The sequence below is a fragment of the Lepidochelys kempii genome, chromosome 1, assembly GCF_965140265.1.
Source record: "Lepidochelys kempii isolate rLepKem1 chromosome 1, rLepKem1.hap2, whole genome shotgun sequence".
Classification (NCBI taxonomy): domain Eukaryota; kingdom Metazoa; phylum Chordata; order Testudines; family Cheloniidae; genus Lepidochelys; species Lepidochelys kempii.
The window spans coordinates 106,335,286-106,350,457 of record NC_133256.1 but is presented as its reverse complement, the minus strand read 5'-3'; the positions used below and the strand labels follow the sequence as shown (position 1 = coordinate 106,350,457).

At 36.9% G+C, this 15,172-nt stretch overlaps 1 protein-coding gene across 8 annotated transcripts in view; it reads right to left on the bottom strand.

Moving 5' to 3' along the window:
• MYO16 (myosin XVI) overlaps positions 1-15,172 on the bottom strand; it is a 607,668-nt gene that overhangs the window by 133,527 nt on the left and 458,969 nt on the right. For all 8 annotated transcript variants that reach the window (XM_073349543.1, XM_073349573.1, XM_073349563.1 and 5 more), the window contains 2 exons: positions 8,294-8,446; positions 7,513-7,713 (listed from right to left, as the gene is read on the bottom strand). In XM_073349543.1, the coding sequence (XP_073205644.1) occupies positions 7,513-7,713; positions 8,294-8,446 (354 nt within the window). The remainder of the gene's footprint in view (positions 1-7,512; positions 7,714-8,293; positions 8,447-15,172) is intronic.

The following is a 15,172-nucleotide window of genomic DNA, read 5'->3' as shown; positions in this document are numbered from 1 at the left end:
TAGATACCAAACCATGACTAAGGCTGCAAGCAAGGCCTGCATTAACAATACACCTTTGGTACAATTTTGAAAGGTGCTTAATGTGAGCTTAAGTCCCATTTTTAATATTACATAGACACTTAGAGTCTCAGTCCCAGTGTCATTCAAAGAAATTTAGGCTCTTATGGTACTTAGGCACTTAGTAATACTGATCGGTAAAATAAGTTGCTTTGATTAGGTCATTTGACAATTATGTAATGCTGCACAGACAGTCCTCAGACTTATGACACAATTGGTTCTTGAAAGTCGAATCTTAAGTCGAAAATGTAACTCGAATTTCCCGTAGGAACAACGTCGGATCGAGCATCCTAAAGTCAAAACTGACATTGTAAAGTCGAAACACGATGACAATTTATAAACGTATCTCGAATGTCATAAAGTCAAGGACTGCCTGCCTGTATTACTCATGAAAAAAGATTATATGACTTGGATCTATATAACACGTTATGTTAATTACATCATTTGACAATCATAGAAAAGGCCTGACAATAGAACTGCGTGCAATTTCTTTTTTTTTATGACAATATAATGTAATTCTCCAATGGCACCTCTTATGAACAAGCAGTATATTTACTAAACTATTAGTATAATTTAAGTACACTATTAAATGGTTTTAGTGTTCTTAACGTAAATGTTCCAGCATATTTGTCCATGAAAAATAATTTACAGAATTTATTTTACAAATCCATAACATCATTTCTTAATTGAGAATGTTAGGCTTTAACTAAATTAGAAGAAGAGTTGTTATCCATGGTTATAGTAAGTAAAACAGGTGGAGATAATAAATTATCATTATATGTCTGCATAGAAGTGAACAAATTTGGGAACCTGGGGTACTGATTTAATTCAGTACTAAATGATGGATTGTTATTTAATAAGACATCTCTTATATTACCTGTGGTACATAAAACAATTATTAGGAATCTTATTTATGATGAAATTACTATTCTCCCTTACAGAGTATGTCTACATAGCAAAAACAACGCTGTGATAGCAAGTCTCAAAGCCCAGTCTGCTGACTCAGGCTTGCAGGGCTTGTGCTGCAGGGCTAAAAATTGAAGTGCAGACATTTGGGCTTAGGTAAGAGACTGGGCTCCGAGACCCACTCCCCTTTCCGGGTTTCAGAGCTCCAATCAAAGCCGGCATGTGTACACTGATATCTTAACCCCACAGTGCTAGCCCTGAACGCCTGAGTCAGTTGACCTGGGCTCTGAGACTTGCTGCTGCAGGTTTTTTTTATTGTTGTGTATATATATATATACCCACACTTTTTCTTGCTGCCATGGTAAATTAAGTCAGTGCTTCAACTCACTAAAGAGTGATTCTGTAAAAGTGGTCTTATGGGGCTTCATATGTACTATCTCACAGTGATTCTAGTTCACATGTGCTCAGTTCATAAGTAAAAAGATGTTCTACTTTTTTGCCAGCCTTGTACAGTCAGTCATCTACTCGGACAGTGCTGCTAGCTTTGAATGTCAATTGGTCCACTTCTCTCATAAATCTCTACACTTTCAAATTTCTGTACTCCTTATGCATGAAATATCCTCCCTAGACTAATAAAAAATTAGTCCACTCCTTCTTCATATTCATTCCTCAGCATCAACTTCTGCTGTGATGCCTACAAGAAATGGCTACACTGAATCGATGTCAAGCACAGCTAATGTTTTTTAAAATAACTGTAAACTGATCAGAACCATTGAACTGTGTACATAGCTAATCTACGTAACTGCATGCCCCTCTCCTTGTAACACCTTTTCACCTTCCCCACTTCCCTTCTACTGTTTATTACAGTTGTTTGTTGCATCTTATTTCAAACTCTTTGGTGCAGAGACTATCTCTACTTACATATTTGAACAGCACCTAAAGTAATGGGGATGAGACCCTGTTTGGGGCCGTTGGGTGCAAAACAATATAAATTAAAAACAGTCATATGTACAGTACCACATGACATCTGGTTTCAGTAAAAAGAAATGTTTGGGTTGAGTTTATGTTTTAAAGTGGGTTAAGTTCAGAGGGGAGGGTTTTTTTTTCTTTATTTATTTTCTACAACCCAGTTAGTCTACCCTTAAAGGTTTTCACTATTTTTAGTGCCACAGAATCAATAAAGGCCAAAGCAGAACCTGGGAACTAGCCCCTTTAAAAATGTAGGGAAAGTACATATCTGAATTTATGACTCAGGCCTTTGATGGACTCAAACCAGAACCCCAAAGATAATTGGGAAACAAGATCAGGATTTGAACTTTGATCTGACTCAAAGTGCATCTGCATTCAAATCAGTTAAAATAATGACTGACTTTTAATAATGAGATATAGTGTAATAAACATATTTTGCATTGTTTTGCTAGTATTACATTGTTGTGGTTGGTTATCCACATTATGTAAAATTAATTTAACATTTCATGCTGATAAAGCATCTCACCATGATACTCTGCAAGACATTTAAGATGTAGACACTAATCTTAATTTGCAGTTAAAACATTTAAATTCAGTTAATGGTAAAAAAGACATTTATCATTTTGTATAATTTAAATGAACACACTGAGTGCAGATATCAACACACTGGGCCCTCATTGGTACTTTATTTATTACTTTCCTGCCAGAACATAAAGATGTAGTTAAAAGAAGCTATCAAGTCTTTGATGAAACAGATCACTTAAAAGCTTGAACCTATCAATCTCTTTAGTTTTCTTTCTAGAACCTAAACCTTGTTAAGTGAACATTCTTCATGTAGTCTATGATGATTTATTCTAACACGCTGATAGAAATAATAGACCATGAAGAGGAAAATCTATTTAGCAGCAAAAATTGGCTAGGGGTTTTGTGGGGATTCTTTTTTTTTTGCGGGGGCGGGGGGGGGAGGAAGACCTGTAAATGAACCTCCAAAACCAGGTCTGATATAAAAAAACACAACTAACTTCTCTCTGTGAAAGTGAACATCTTTGTCAAATAACCTTTAGTGGCTCAGGTATAACTTAGAGTAGACTGATTTGATTTTTATGTCTGGGGATTCAGCCTGGGGAAAAAATAAAGAAAATAAAAGCTTCCCTATTGATTAATCCCTCTATCTGGTCTTTTGATTTAAAGGTTCAGTTTCAGAGTCTTCCTGGGCTGTAAAACTGTCTCAGACAAGGCTCCCATTGGTGAAGGTAAGTTGAGAGTTGAGAGAGGTATTTTTGACACACGCATACTTGGGAAATTGAACAGACATTGATCTGCACTAAAAGGACATTATGTAAACAGCTTTAAAGAACAAAGAAGCTGGTCTTTTGGTCTGATCAGTTTATTACAGTTCTGTAGGTCAAAACTGTGGTAAGGTATGTAATATCAAGAGGTCTATCAAATTTGTTAATGTGTTCATAAATTTAGGCTGCATAAAGCTTGAGCTATAATGACAAATTGTTCAGATAACATGGATAACATGCTGATAGAATCTCTCAAGTATCAGTATATTAAATATCTCTGATGGTTTAAGATGTGGCTGTTAGCACAGTACTAGGATGATATATTTCAGATTTACTTACTGGTACGTTAACACCATTTATAATAAAAGATATTTTGAGCCCTGGCAAATGTTCAGAAATGGAATACTATCCTTTCGCCCTAAAAAAATCACTTCCATCAGCAAGGCTAACAGACTCCCCCTCCCCCACAAATCAAATAAATGAACAAATGTAATTTTATATTGTATTATTATAGGTGGTTGCTTCTGCACTTTTTTCTGCAATATCAGACACGCATCTGTCAATACCCTTGTAGCATCCGGCAATGTTTTCTTCACTGAAATCAGCCCGACAGTCTCACAACAAATACACTGAATGCATAAACCAAGAAAAAAATTCAGAATTTCTGGCACCAGGCTGCCAAGCCACCTGCCACCTAGGGCCCACGGTCATAACGATTCCCTGTGAGGGCCAGGTTGAAGTGTTAGCGCCATTTGTTTGTTCTGTACCATGGGGTGTGAAGAAGCCATTTCACTCTGACTAAAAAATATGTGGCTACAATAATTTGAGCTACCTGAGGACATCAGGCTGTCTGCCTTCTATTGTTCAACAGACTTGTACCCACTGTAACTTTCTACTAAACACACAATGGTTCTAGACACACTGACTGAATTTAAATGGGTAACCTTAGAGTTGAAAGCTCCATATTCAATTATCAAATGCCTTTATACTGATCATTCATTTTCTACCCTCTGAGCCTAATTCACCTGTCATTTACACGCATGTCAATCATGAGAAACTTCATTGAAGTTAAGGGAGTTACATCAGAGTAAAACTGGTATAAGTGAAATCAGAATCAGGCCCCCTTATTTTACACGTCGAGATCTCCAAAGTCAATGAGTCATCCAAGTGTTGCTTTACACTTCATTTACTTCAGACACATTTAATTGAAGACTATAACAAGGGCTATCAAAGCCTGCCAAACTATTCTGATACTTTTTTGTATGAAATTCTTATTTTGGATTTCCAATAAAACCCGATATATTTAAAGGTCTGATTTGCTAGCAATTTACACCATAAAGCACTTAACAAAATATAGTAACAACAGAAGCTTAAGAACAGCATCAGCAAATGTAAAATCCCTAAAAAATTCCTGGGGGAGTGTGGAAGAGAGGGTGTTCTATTTTTTAAATGAACCCATTAGGCTATGTTAGTTTGGAAAAATCTGCATTTTATGTACTTACTTATTAAACAACTATTCTTCTGTTCTTAGAAATGATACCCTATGATAGTGACATAATGATCCCACGAGAAATGAAAAATGCAAATTTATTTTTGAAAAATGCTCAATCACTATTCAAATAGGGAAGCTTTAACATTTCAAAAGGATCTTTCTCTCTTTGCAAGACAAGAGCCTCTTACCCTCAGTCAGGATTCTATCAACAGCTTGTCAAGTCTTGCACACACGGGGCCAGCTGCTTAGCTGGTGTACACCCTAGAGTATCTCCACTGAGTTTAATGGAGCTCTGGGGAGTTACATCAGCAGAGGCAGTGGCCCATTGTTCATACTTTAGATTAAACATCATTAATGGTACCGGGGAAAGGTCAAACCAAAGTCTCTTTAATAAAATGAAATTCTAAGGAGAAAACACAAATGAATGAAAGGTATACCATTTACCACTCAAATCCTAAGTTTTGGAACTAGGTACCTGAGGCTTTGATCTTAATTAATGGTCCTATTGAGTGTTTTGTAAGAGGATACCACAAGCACGTTCCTCCCTCCCCCTGCCCCCATGTGGTTTTTTCAACGTGCTTATTGTTCTTGTTATGAGTTTAATTTTCATTCCTTAACTGCTTCACTGCTGTTCTTTCATGCCAACTTGTATATTGTTCTGGGGTGCGGCAGCATTCTAGCACTATTCTCACATACCTTTATCATTACAATAGAACACTGTGTCATGCAATCTACCTAGCTATCATAGTTATATAGCACATATCTCCACACTATCTAAGCCCAATATGTTTGCTACACTGAGCAGTACTGCAGGAGAATGTTGCTCTAACTACCTGGCATGATGAAGAGTTATGTGTTATGCACTCTTGGTGAAAAGCTACATTTCTCTTGGGGGGGTGGGGGGGAGATGCACGCACAATATAGTATATACGTTCTAAGAGTTATCTATTCAACATCATTTGTAATTAAGTACAGTAATCTGATATCCCAGTTAACCATGATTGTACAGGTAACCTAACCAATTATAGTGAAATTGAGGTTTTGATCAGTTTTTATCATTGATCAACTTGGCTGTGTACCAAGCTTATCTTTCCTGTCTTCTCCCTGTCCACAAAGGAAAGAACCTAGGGCATAGTTGTCTGATATAACACAGGGCGTATAGAACCTAGGACATAAAGCTTATATATCTACACACACACACACAAACACTCACACACACAAATGTAGTTTATAAAGACTATCTTTAAACATAGGGCCTGAACCTGCAAGCCGTGAAACTGCTATGGGAGTTCCATGAGCAGATGGGTTTGCAGCATCAATGGCAAGAAAGGGAGAGAGAGAGAAAAGGCCAATCTAATTAGACAGAAGGACAAAATCCTGCAATTCTTATTCTGTGTCCTTACATGATGATTTCATTTGGAGTTTTGACTAGATAATGACAATGGTTTGACAATGGTTTAAACCATTGATTCTATACACTACATTCAGAGCACAGAGCATCAGCAGCATATCAGAATGAGCCTGAAGAAGGATTTTTGACCTTTGGGCAAAGAAATTCTCATATTGGCCCTGTACATCGCCATCTTGTACTGTGGCATATTAAATACCAAGAGAAAACATAAAGGAGTATAAAACATATTTTCCATATCTGCAAAAAGAGAAGAGTTATTGTCCCACTGTCAGAATAGTGCCTGGACTTTTTTAAAAAAAATCTGATTTTGATTGTTGGGACAGAGGGACAGTGTGCAGACAGAGATGAAGGAAGAGAATTAATGTAAGAAGAGGGAGAAAGAGTACTGGATTTCAAAGCCAGTCAAAATTTTCCAAATTATGATTTTTGGTTGGAAAAAATGTGATTGATGTATTTTTCACAAAAGTTGCCAAAAATTCATCCTGTTTTTTGACCAGCCGGAGTGAAATTTCAAAAAAAGCACAATATTTTGCAAAAAGAAAAGGAGGACTTGTGGCACTTTAGAGACTAACCAATTTATTTGAGCATAAGCTTTCATGAGCTACAGCTCACTTCATCGGATGCATATTTTGGTGAACATTTTCACAAAAAGAATCGTATCTTTTTTTATCTAGACCTGTGTAACACGGTAAGGGTTTTCAAAACTTCTCTTGGGCCAAGAAATTCTCATAGTGGCCCTACCAATCATCACCTTGTACTGTGGCATATTAAAGATGAAGAGAAAATAAAGGAGCAGAGGTATCGTCTTTCTAAGTGGCTCAACCCCTCCTCCGCCCGCGGCCCCGCCCCCACTCCACCCCTTACCCCAACCCTCCACCCAGCCCCACTTCGCCCAGCCCCATTCCATCCCCTCCTCCAGTGTGCCCCGCCCTCACTCCTTCTCAACCCCACCTCCTGCACACCGCTGAACAGCTGATTGTGGAGGGCAGGAGGTGCTGCGAGGGAAGGGAAAGAGCTGATCGGCGGGGCCACCAGTGGGTGGGAGATGCTGGGGGGAGGGGAGGAGCTGATCAGGGTGCTGCCAGTGGGTGCTGAGCACCCACTATTTTTTTTCCATGGGTACTCCAGCCCTGGAGCACCTACGTCGTCGGCACCTATGTAAAGGAGTACAAACTAAATCATTTATTTGACAGCCTATGAATTTTGAGGTATTAGATGCTTTCTAACAATGTATTGTCAGATAAACTGATTTGTTTGTAATGGACTCAGCTCTTTCTGTTAGCTGTCAGAAGTTGTTAGTTCAGAAGCTTTGAAGAATCTCTTTTGTCCTTACTGCCCTTTCCCTTAGCCTTATATGATTAATTACTCATTTCTCTCGACTCACTTACCCGTCCAGCGTAATGCATAACAGTGAAGGAAGGACTCTGATCCTTTGGTGCAACATTGCCATTTCCATCTTTTGTGGAAGAATATACTGCATTTGTGTCTGAGGTTTCCAGGTACGATTGAAGGCGTTTAGAAATATTCTGTTCTATTGACCAAATGGATTGGCTTTCTTCATCCAGCATTGCCAAAAAACCTGATGGCTTCTGAAATGAAAAAAGGATGATCTTAGATTTCTCTGTTTTTACTCATAGGCAGAATACTATTCTTCCATTTACAGTAAAATGTCTTGTTTATTAAACAGAATTGTGTATCGCTATAAAAAAAACCTTTTGGTTAAAGTCTGCTAAGCACATCAGATCTACAAAAAATGCAAAGATTCACATTTGATTTACTCTAAAATTTTGATTATCACTAATCTCTTAAGAAAACAGCAAGAGATTATGCTATTTCATAGAAATTATACTCCAGAAATCAATTCCAAGGATAGAAGAAATCTCCATGGTCACAACAGGAGTCAGAGTTCTGTGGTAGTATCTAGGGACTGCTATATAGACCCTACATGTGGGGTCCAGTGGATCAGCATAGGCAGTTAACCTCTGCCAAACCCCTTTCCCCCATACTGGTGCACAGGGCAGTTATTAAGGCCTCCTTCTATGAACTCTTTGTCCTGTCACCTTCTCTAGAGACACCTAAATCAGGAACTGCTAGCCTGGATTTTTATTAGCCTAACACACAGAGCATGTGTATAAATATAAATGGTGTGTAAATGGGTTTGAAAACTACCTGAAAGAAAAAGTCCAAGGCTTCTGTATGGTTACCAGGAGAATATGTTGTTTCCATAGTAACTCCCTCCTGTACACATTCTGCTTCCTCTTGTAGAAAAAGCACTTCATTGATATACTGGTGTATCTTCTCATTGATCATGTTGACACACAGCTATTGTAAAAAGAAGGAAAAATGAGTAATAGAAATTTACAAAATAATTTATCGATACAGGCTTTACTCTGTGTCAAATATCAAACTTGATGAAACGTTGATGTACAGTGTGTGATCTCTTGTTAAACCAGAGATTAGGAAGGCACTGGGGAAATGTACATTGTAACTACTATTAGTACTAAACTGAGAGGAAACAGTTCTCTGTTTATACCGATTATTGTGAATTCTACATGTTTGTCCAAATTTTACCAGTACTCTTTGATATATTGGTGTATATCTCAAGTAATTCCACTTATTAAAGTGGAGTTACACCATATTTACATAAGACACCACAGTGAGGGGAGGTAGTGCATCACAGGACTCCAGTGGACATACTGCATTATGGGAGATGAAGCCTGGCTGGAGAACCCAGCAAATAGAGGAGAATGGGGACATGAGGCAGCCAAACTGTAATTCTGACAGGGCAATGCATCAAAATATATTCATTTCCAGCTGAAAGTGATTGGGTTTTGGCAGAAAATGGAAAACTTAATTTCAAGTATACAGCTTTTTGACAACACACAAAGAAATAAATATTTTCTTCAGAAAGCACACACATTTTGCAAAAAAAAATTGTCTAGCTGAGAAGCCAAATTTCAACTGAAAAATAGTTCAGATGTAATTTTTTTGATTGGACATTTTCCAAGACTGTTGGAAGAATAAATATCCGATTACTGCATGGAAGAGTGTTTCTTGAAGTATTTTATTCAAATTAAGTGGAAAATAGTCATAACTACTGTGTAAAACAATGCTAAGAAAACAGACGGTTGGAAGAACTGAATTATGAGGAAAGATTAAAGGCTGAATGCATCCAGTCTCTTTTCAGATTAGACCTTAGTCACATGTTTTTTTTGGCTAGAAACTGTGTCATCCAGGAATAAAGGATGTAAAAATAGTTCCAATCAATTATGTTTTTTTTAAAAATGACTAAAATATGTAGTTCAGTCTTGAAAGTACATGGTTTACCATTAAGATCAACAAAAAGACTCCAAATGATGGACATTTCAGAACAGGTTTTGTACTTTAAAACCTCATACAATTGCACTCTGCTTGCAGTCACTTTTCAGTGAAGCTGTGTAGCATGACCAATAAAAAAATCCAAAACAAAAACAAAAATCAATTTTATAATTAATTGAGTGCCTATGCAAATACAGAATAATAAAAAGAAAAGTCTTAAATGCAACCATCTATTTTTAGTGATATTTCTCAAAATTAATCAATTTCACAACTTTTTCTCAAACACTTAAAACTGAAACTAGAAGACTAAATTACACAAACAAGCAATACATTTAGGAAAAGATACTTTTTTATATAACTTTATATAATATGTTTTATCCTTCATTTTCAGAATTCTAATTCCAATTACAGTATCCTTCTTCTAGAAAAATTTTAACATTACTTTAAGAGACAGCTATAACATTAAAAAAAATCTATCTTTTGTTTAACAGAGTATCTGAATCCTCATCATGAGAAAAATGTGTGCCACTACACATTCATGACCAGACACCATTTAATTTTACACAAGAATATTTTTTAAAAAAAGTTAATTTGTTAAAATAACTTGTCACGAGTTCAAGATTATAGAATCAGGTGCGGAAGGGATCTCAACAGATAAACACCTTTAAGTGCTGTTGATTTGCTTCACTTTTGCCTAAGCCACTTAACATTAACTATGGTGCTTCTTTTCATTAAATCCTTATTCTTTTATTATTTACATGCTTCTATTTGGTTCCATCATGTGCCTCTTCAGTATGAGAGTCCCCATTTCTATACAGGTGGCATCAAGATCTATGTGAGATTCCAGGGCCACATGAATAGTATCACTGAGTTACTCTGTTTTCATCAAATATCCCAGACCAGATGTCTCAAACTTAGGCCATGTCTACACTTACCAGTAGATCGGCACTGCTGCAATCGATGCAGTGGTGTCGATTTAGCGGATCTAGTGAAGCTCTCCCGTCAACTCCAGTACTCCAGCTCCCCAAGAAGAGTAAGAGAAGTTGATGGGAGAGCATCTTCTGTCGACACAGCACGGTGTAGACACTGCAGTAAGTCGACTTAAGCTACGTCAACTTTGGTTACATTATTCATGTAACTGGAGTAGCATAATTTAGGTCAATTTACCACAATAGTATAAACAAGGCCAACTGAAGTGTATCTTCTCTGAGTCTCCTGGTAGATAACAAGTTCCCACCCTCTATAATCTTTAATAATGATCACTTAAAGTTCAGAACAAATATACTGTTTATTGCTCACACATTTTTACTGAATCAGACTAGCTGTCCACTTCTACTGCTAGGAGATGTTTGTGGCTTAGGTTTGAAGTTGGAAAACTTACAAAAGGGAAGAAGGTTAAGTACTGCAAGAATTATAGGAAACCAGAATGGAACTCTTTGTTTCTACACTATTAAACCAAAATAAGTATCTTCTATGTCTTTTTCAGTAACTGGTAAAATTTGATGGTACTTGGTAAAGTAAATCCTCAACTCATCACCACATTAAAAATGTATCCTAATTGGAAAGTCTCACAACCATACTTTGGTGGCAATTATAGCTGACTAAATAGCACAACCTATAAGTGTTCCCCAAATCCAAAGGCAAGTGGGAGACAGAAATGGTTCTGGACCTCAACTAAGCACTATAATTTAATTAAAACTTTCCCAATCACTTGTTCTTTATTTTATATAAGATAACATTTGAAAAATATTGCCAAATAACTTGGAGATTGTAAAAAGAAAACTTGATGATTGTCAATCAACTTTAATGCTGTAGATGTAAACCACTTGAAAATCTCTTTCATATTCTCTGGTCATGCAAGAAGATTACCCTCTCTGAAAATGCATATACAGCATGCTGAGTAAAGCTTATGGCTGTTTTATCAACCCATTTATCAAGCTGTGTGGTATCGGCCTCAATGAGAAAGCTCCCCTGCCAAGTCTAACTGAGAAAGGTGTGATCTAGCTTGAGTAAAAAAAGTAATCCTGAGATACAAGGCAGAATCTTCTACTTATTCAGCATGGACTGAGAAGTTATTTTGAACTTGAATGCAGACAATCACTCATTACTGCAGAAAATATCTTGGTGATTTCTTCTCTTGTCCTGGCCACTCTAACAAAACAAAACAAAGAAGCTGAGGGCAAAGACTCCTCATAGAGCTATGCTTGGCACTTATGAGACGTCCACATCATTATGTATAGAACTAGCTGCAATATTTTCAACTAAATGTACTTTCGTTGAAATACACAGTTTCATCTGAAATGTTTCATGAATGTATATAAAATTTGACCAAGTTTTTGACAGGAAGGTTTCTGAAGTCCAGGATGGACTCTGTTGTAACTTTGAATATATAAATAGATATAGGAGTGGGGAAAGAGAGAGATTAATCAGATTATTTTTGGTCCTATGTGGAATTAATTTTTTTGTTGTGATCTTCAAAAGTTGTCGGGAAATGGAATTGTCATTCTCCAGCCAGCTCTAACTATATATTTTATGTATTCCATTAATAGAATCAGTTTCTAATAATTTATTTGGAATTCCTGTATTAGTCTTTATTTGTTATGCATTTGTCTTAGTTTTGTATTCATTATTATTGCTTTATACAGCAGTAGTGTCCTATATAATAGTTTGTTCCTTATATTCAAATGAAATAAAATATACCTGCCTTCAGACAACCATATATTACGCATCATTAATACCTTGTTGCAGTAAGTAGGCATATGCTCCCACTGATGCCAATAGCAGAAATCTATTATGATCTCAAAACCAGACTCTATGCCTGGTGGCATAAGAGAAAGATATATTTTTCTGCATTGTAAATCCCATTAGGTTTGTTTATTTGTCACAAAAAATCCTTAAATAAAGGGTTTTTAAATCCTATTGTTACTATGGATGTATAAAATAGAATAAAGAGGTACCTATCCCACCCAGACACATTATAGAAACAAAACAATTAATAGTAGCTTGCACCCTGAGATTCAACAGAAGCGAACCCTCTACAAAACAAAACTTTTCTCTCTTCTGAGCAGATTCAACTCCCATGTTAAACAATATCCTTATAGTCCTTTGGGGAAACATTTCATCTTGCTAGGAAATCATGTTGCTCGTGGTGTCATTTGCCATTTCACAGAAACATAAAATCGTGTGAATGGAGGGGACCTTGAGAAGTCATCTACTGCAGTTCCCTGCACTCCAGGCAGAATTAAGTATGATCCAGACCATCCCTGGACAGGTGTTTGTCTAACATCCTCTTAAATATCTCCAGTGACAGAAATTCCACAACCTCCCTAGGCAATTTATTCCAGTGCTTAACCACCCTGACAGTTAGGAAGTTTATTTTAATGTCCAACCTAAATCGCCCTTGCTGTAATTTAAGCCCATTGCTTCTTGTCCTATCCTCAGAGATTAAAGAGAACAAATTTTCTCCCTCCTCCTTGTAACAACCTTTTATGTACTTGAAAACTGTTCTCATATGTTCCCCCCCTCCCGCCCCCCAGTCTTGTCTTCTCCAGACTAAACAAACCCAGTTTTTTCAATCTTCCCTCAGAGGTCATGTTTTCTAGATCTTAAATAATTTTTGTTGCTCTTCTCTGACTTTCTCCAATTTGTCCATATCTTTCCTGAAATGTTGTGCCAGAACGGGACACAATACTCCAGTTGAGGCCTAATCAGCGTGGAGTAAAGCAGAAGAATTACTTCTTGTGTCTTGCTTACAACACACCTGCTAATACATCCCAGAATGATGTTTGCTTTTTTTGCAACAGTGTTACACTGTTGACACATATTTAGCTTGTGATCTACTATTATCCCCAGATCTCTTTCCACAGTACTCCTTCCTAGGCAGTCATTTCCCATTTTGTATGTGTGCAACTAATTGTTCCTTCCCAAGTGGAGTACTTTGCATTTGTCCATATTGAATTTCACCCTATTTACTTCAGACCATTTCTCCAGTTTGTCCAGATCATTTTGAATTTTAATCCTACCCTCCATAGCACTTGCAACCCCTCCCAGCTTGATATCATCCACAGACTTTATAAGTGTACTCACTATACCATTATTTATATCATTTATGAAGATATTGAACAGAACCAGACCCAGAACGGATCCTGGCGGGACTCCACTGGATATGCCCTTCCACCTTGACTGTGAGTCACTAATAATCATTCTCTGGGAATATTTTCCAACCAGTTATGCACCCACCTTATAGTAGCTCCCTTTGGGTTATATTTTCCTAGTTTGTTTATGAGAAGATCATGTAAGACAGTATCAAAAACCTTACCAAAGTCAAGATATACCACATTTACCGCTTCCCCCCTATACACAAGGCTGTCAACGAAAGTTATTAGGTAGGTTTGGCACGTTTTGTTCTTGACAAATCTATGCTGACTGTTTCTAGCACCTTATTATCTTCTAGGTGTTTGCAAATTGATAGTTTAATTATTTGGTCCATTATCTTTTTGTGTACTGAAGGTAAGCTCACTGGTCTGTAATTCCCTGGGTTTTCATTTCCCTTTTTATAGATTGGCACTATATCTGCCTTCTGCCATTCTTAAGGAATCTCTCCCATCTTCCAAGATTTTTCGAAAATTATCACTAATTGCTCTGATATCTCCTCGGTCAGCTCCTTTAGTATTCTAGAAGGTATTTCACAAGGCCCTGGTGACTTGAAAACAACTAATTTGTCTACGTAATTTTTAACTTGTTCTTTCCCCTCTGATCCTACCTAATTTTCACTGGCACACACTATGTTAGATGTCCAATTGCTATGAAACTTTTTGGTGAAAACTGAAACAAAAAAGTCATTTGCCACGTCTGCCACTTCCACATTTTCTATTATTGCCTTTCTCCCTTCATTGAGTAACAGGCCTACCCTATTTGTGGTCTTGCTCAGGTTTCTAATGTATTGTAGAATGTTTTCTTGTTACCCTTTATGTTTCTAGCTAGTTTAATCTCGTTTCATAACTTGGCTTTTCTAATTTTGTCCCTACATATTTGTGTTATTTGTTTACATTCATCCTTTGTAATTTGATCTAGTTTCCACTTTTTGTAGGATTTTTTTTTTTTTTGAGTTTCAGATCACTGAAGATCTCCTGGTTAGCCAGGTTGGTCTCTTGCCATAATTCCTACTTTTCCTACAAAGTGGGATAGTTTGCTCTTGTGCCCTTAAAAATATCTCTTTGAAAAACTGCCAATTCTCTTGAACTGTTTTCCCCCTTAGAGTTGCTTCCCAAAGGGATCTTATCTACCAACTCCCTGAGTTTGCTAAAGTCTGCCTTCTTGACATCCATTTTCTTTATTGTGCTGTTTTACCTCCTACCATTCTTTAGAATCATGGACTTTATCATTTCATGATCACTGTAACCCAAGCTGCTTTCCAGTTTCAAAATTTTAACCAGTTCTTTGTGCCAGAAATATAGTGCAAAGGAAACCAAATATTGTGTTAAGCTTCTAATATAAATATCAGTGACCTGCAGAGTGCTCCAGCAAGGAGCAGAATATTTCTCTACGTTATTTTGAAGATAAATGAATTACAATTTTGTTGGTCATTTCCTTTCTATGGTATTCCATCCATCACAAACACAATCTAGTTGGTAAACTGAAGTTTCAGATAACTTATTTTATTTCCAGATATGATGTGCCCGACGTAAAAAAAAGACATATTTTAATGTTGGGTACCTAGTATACACTTTG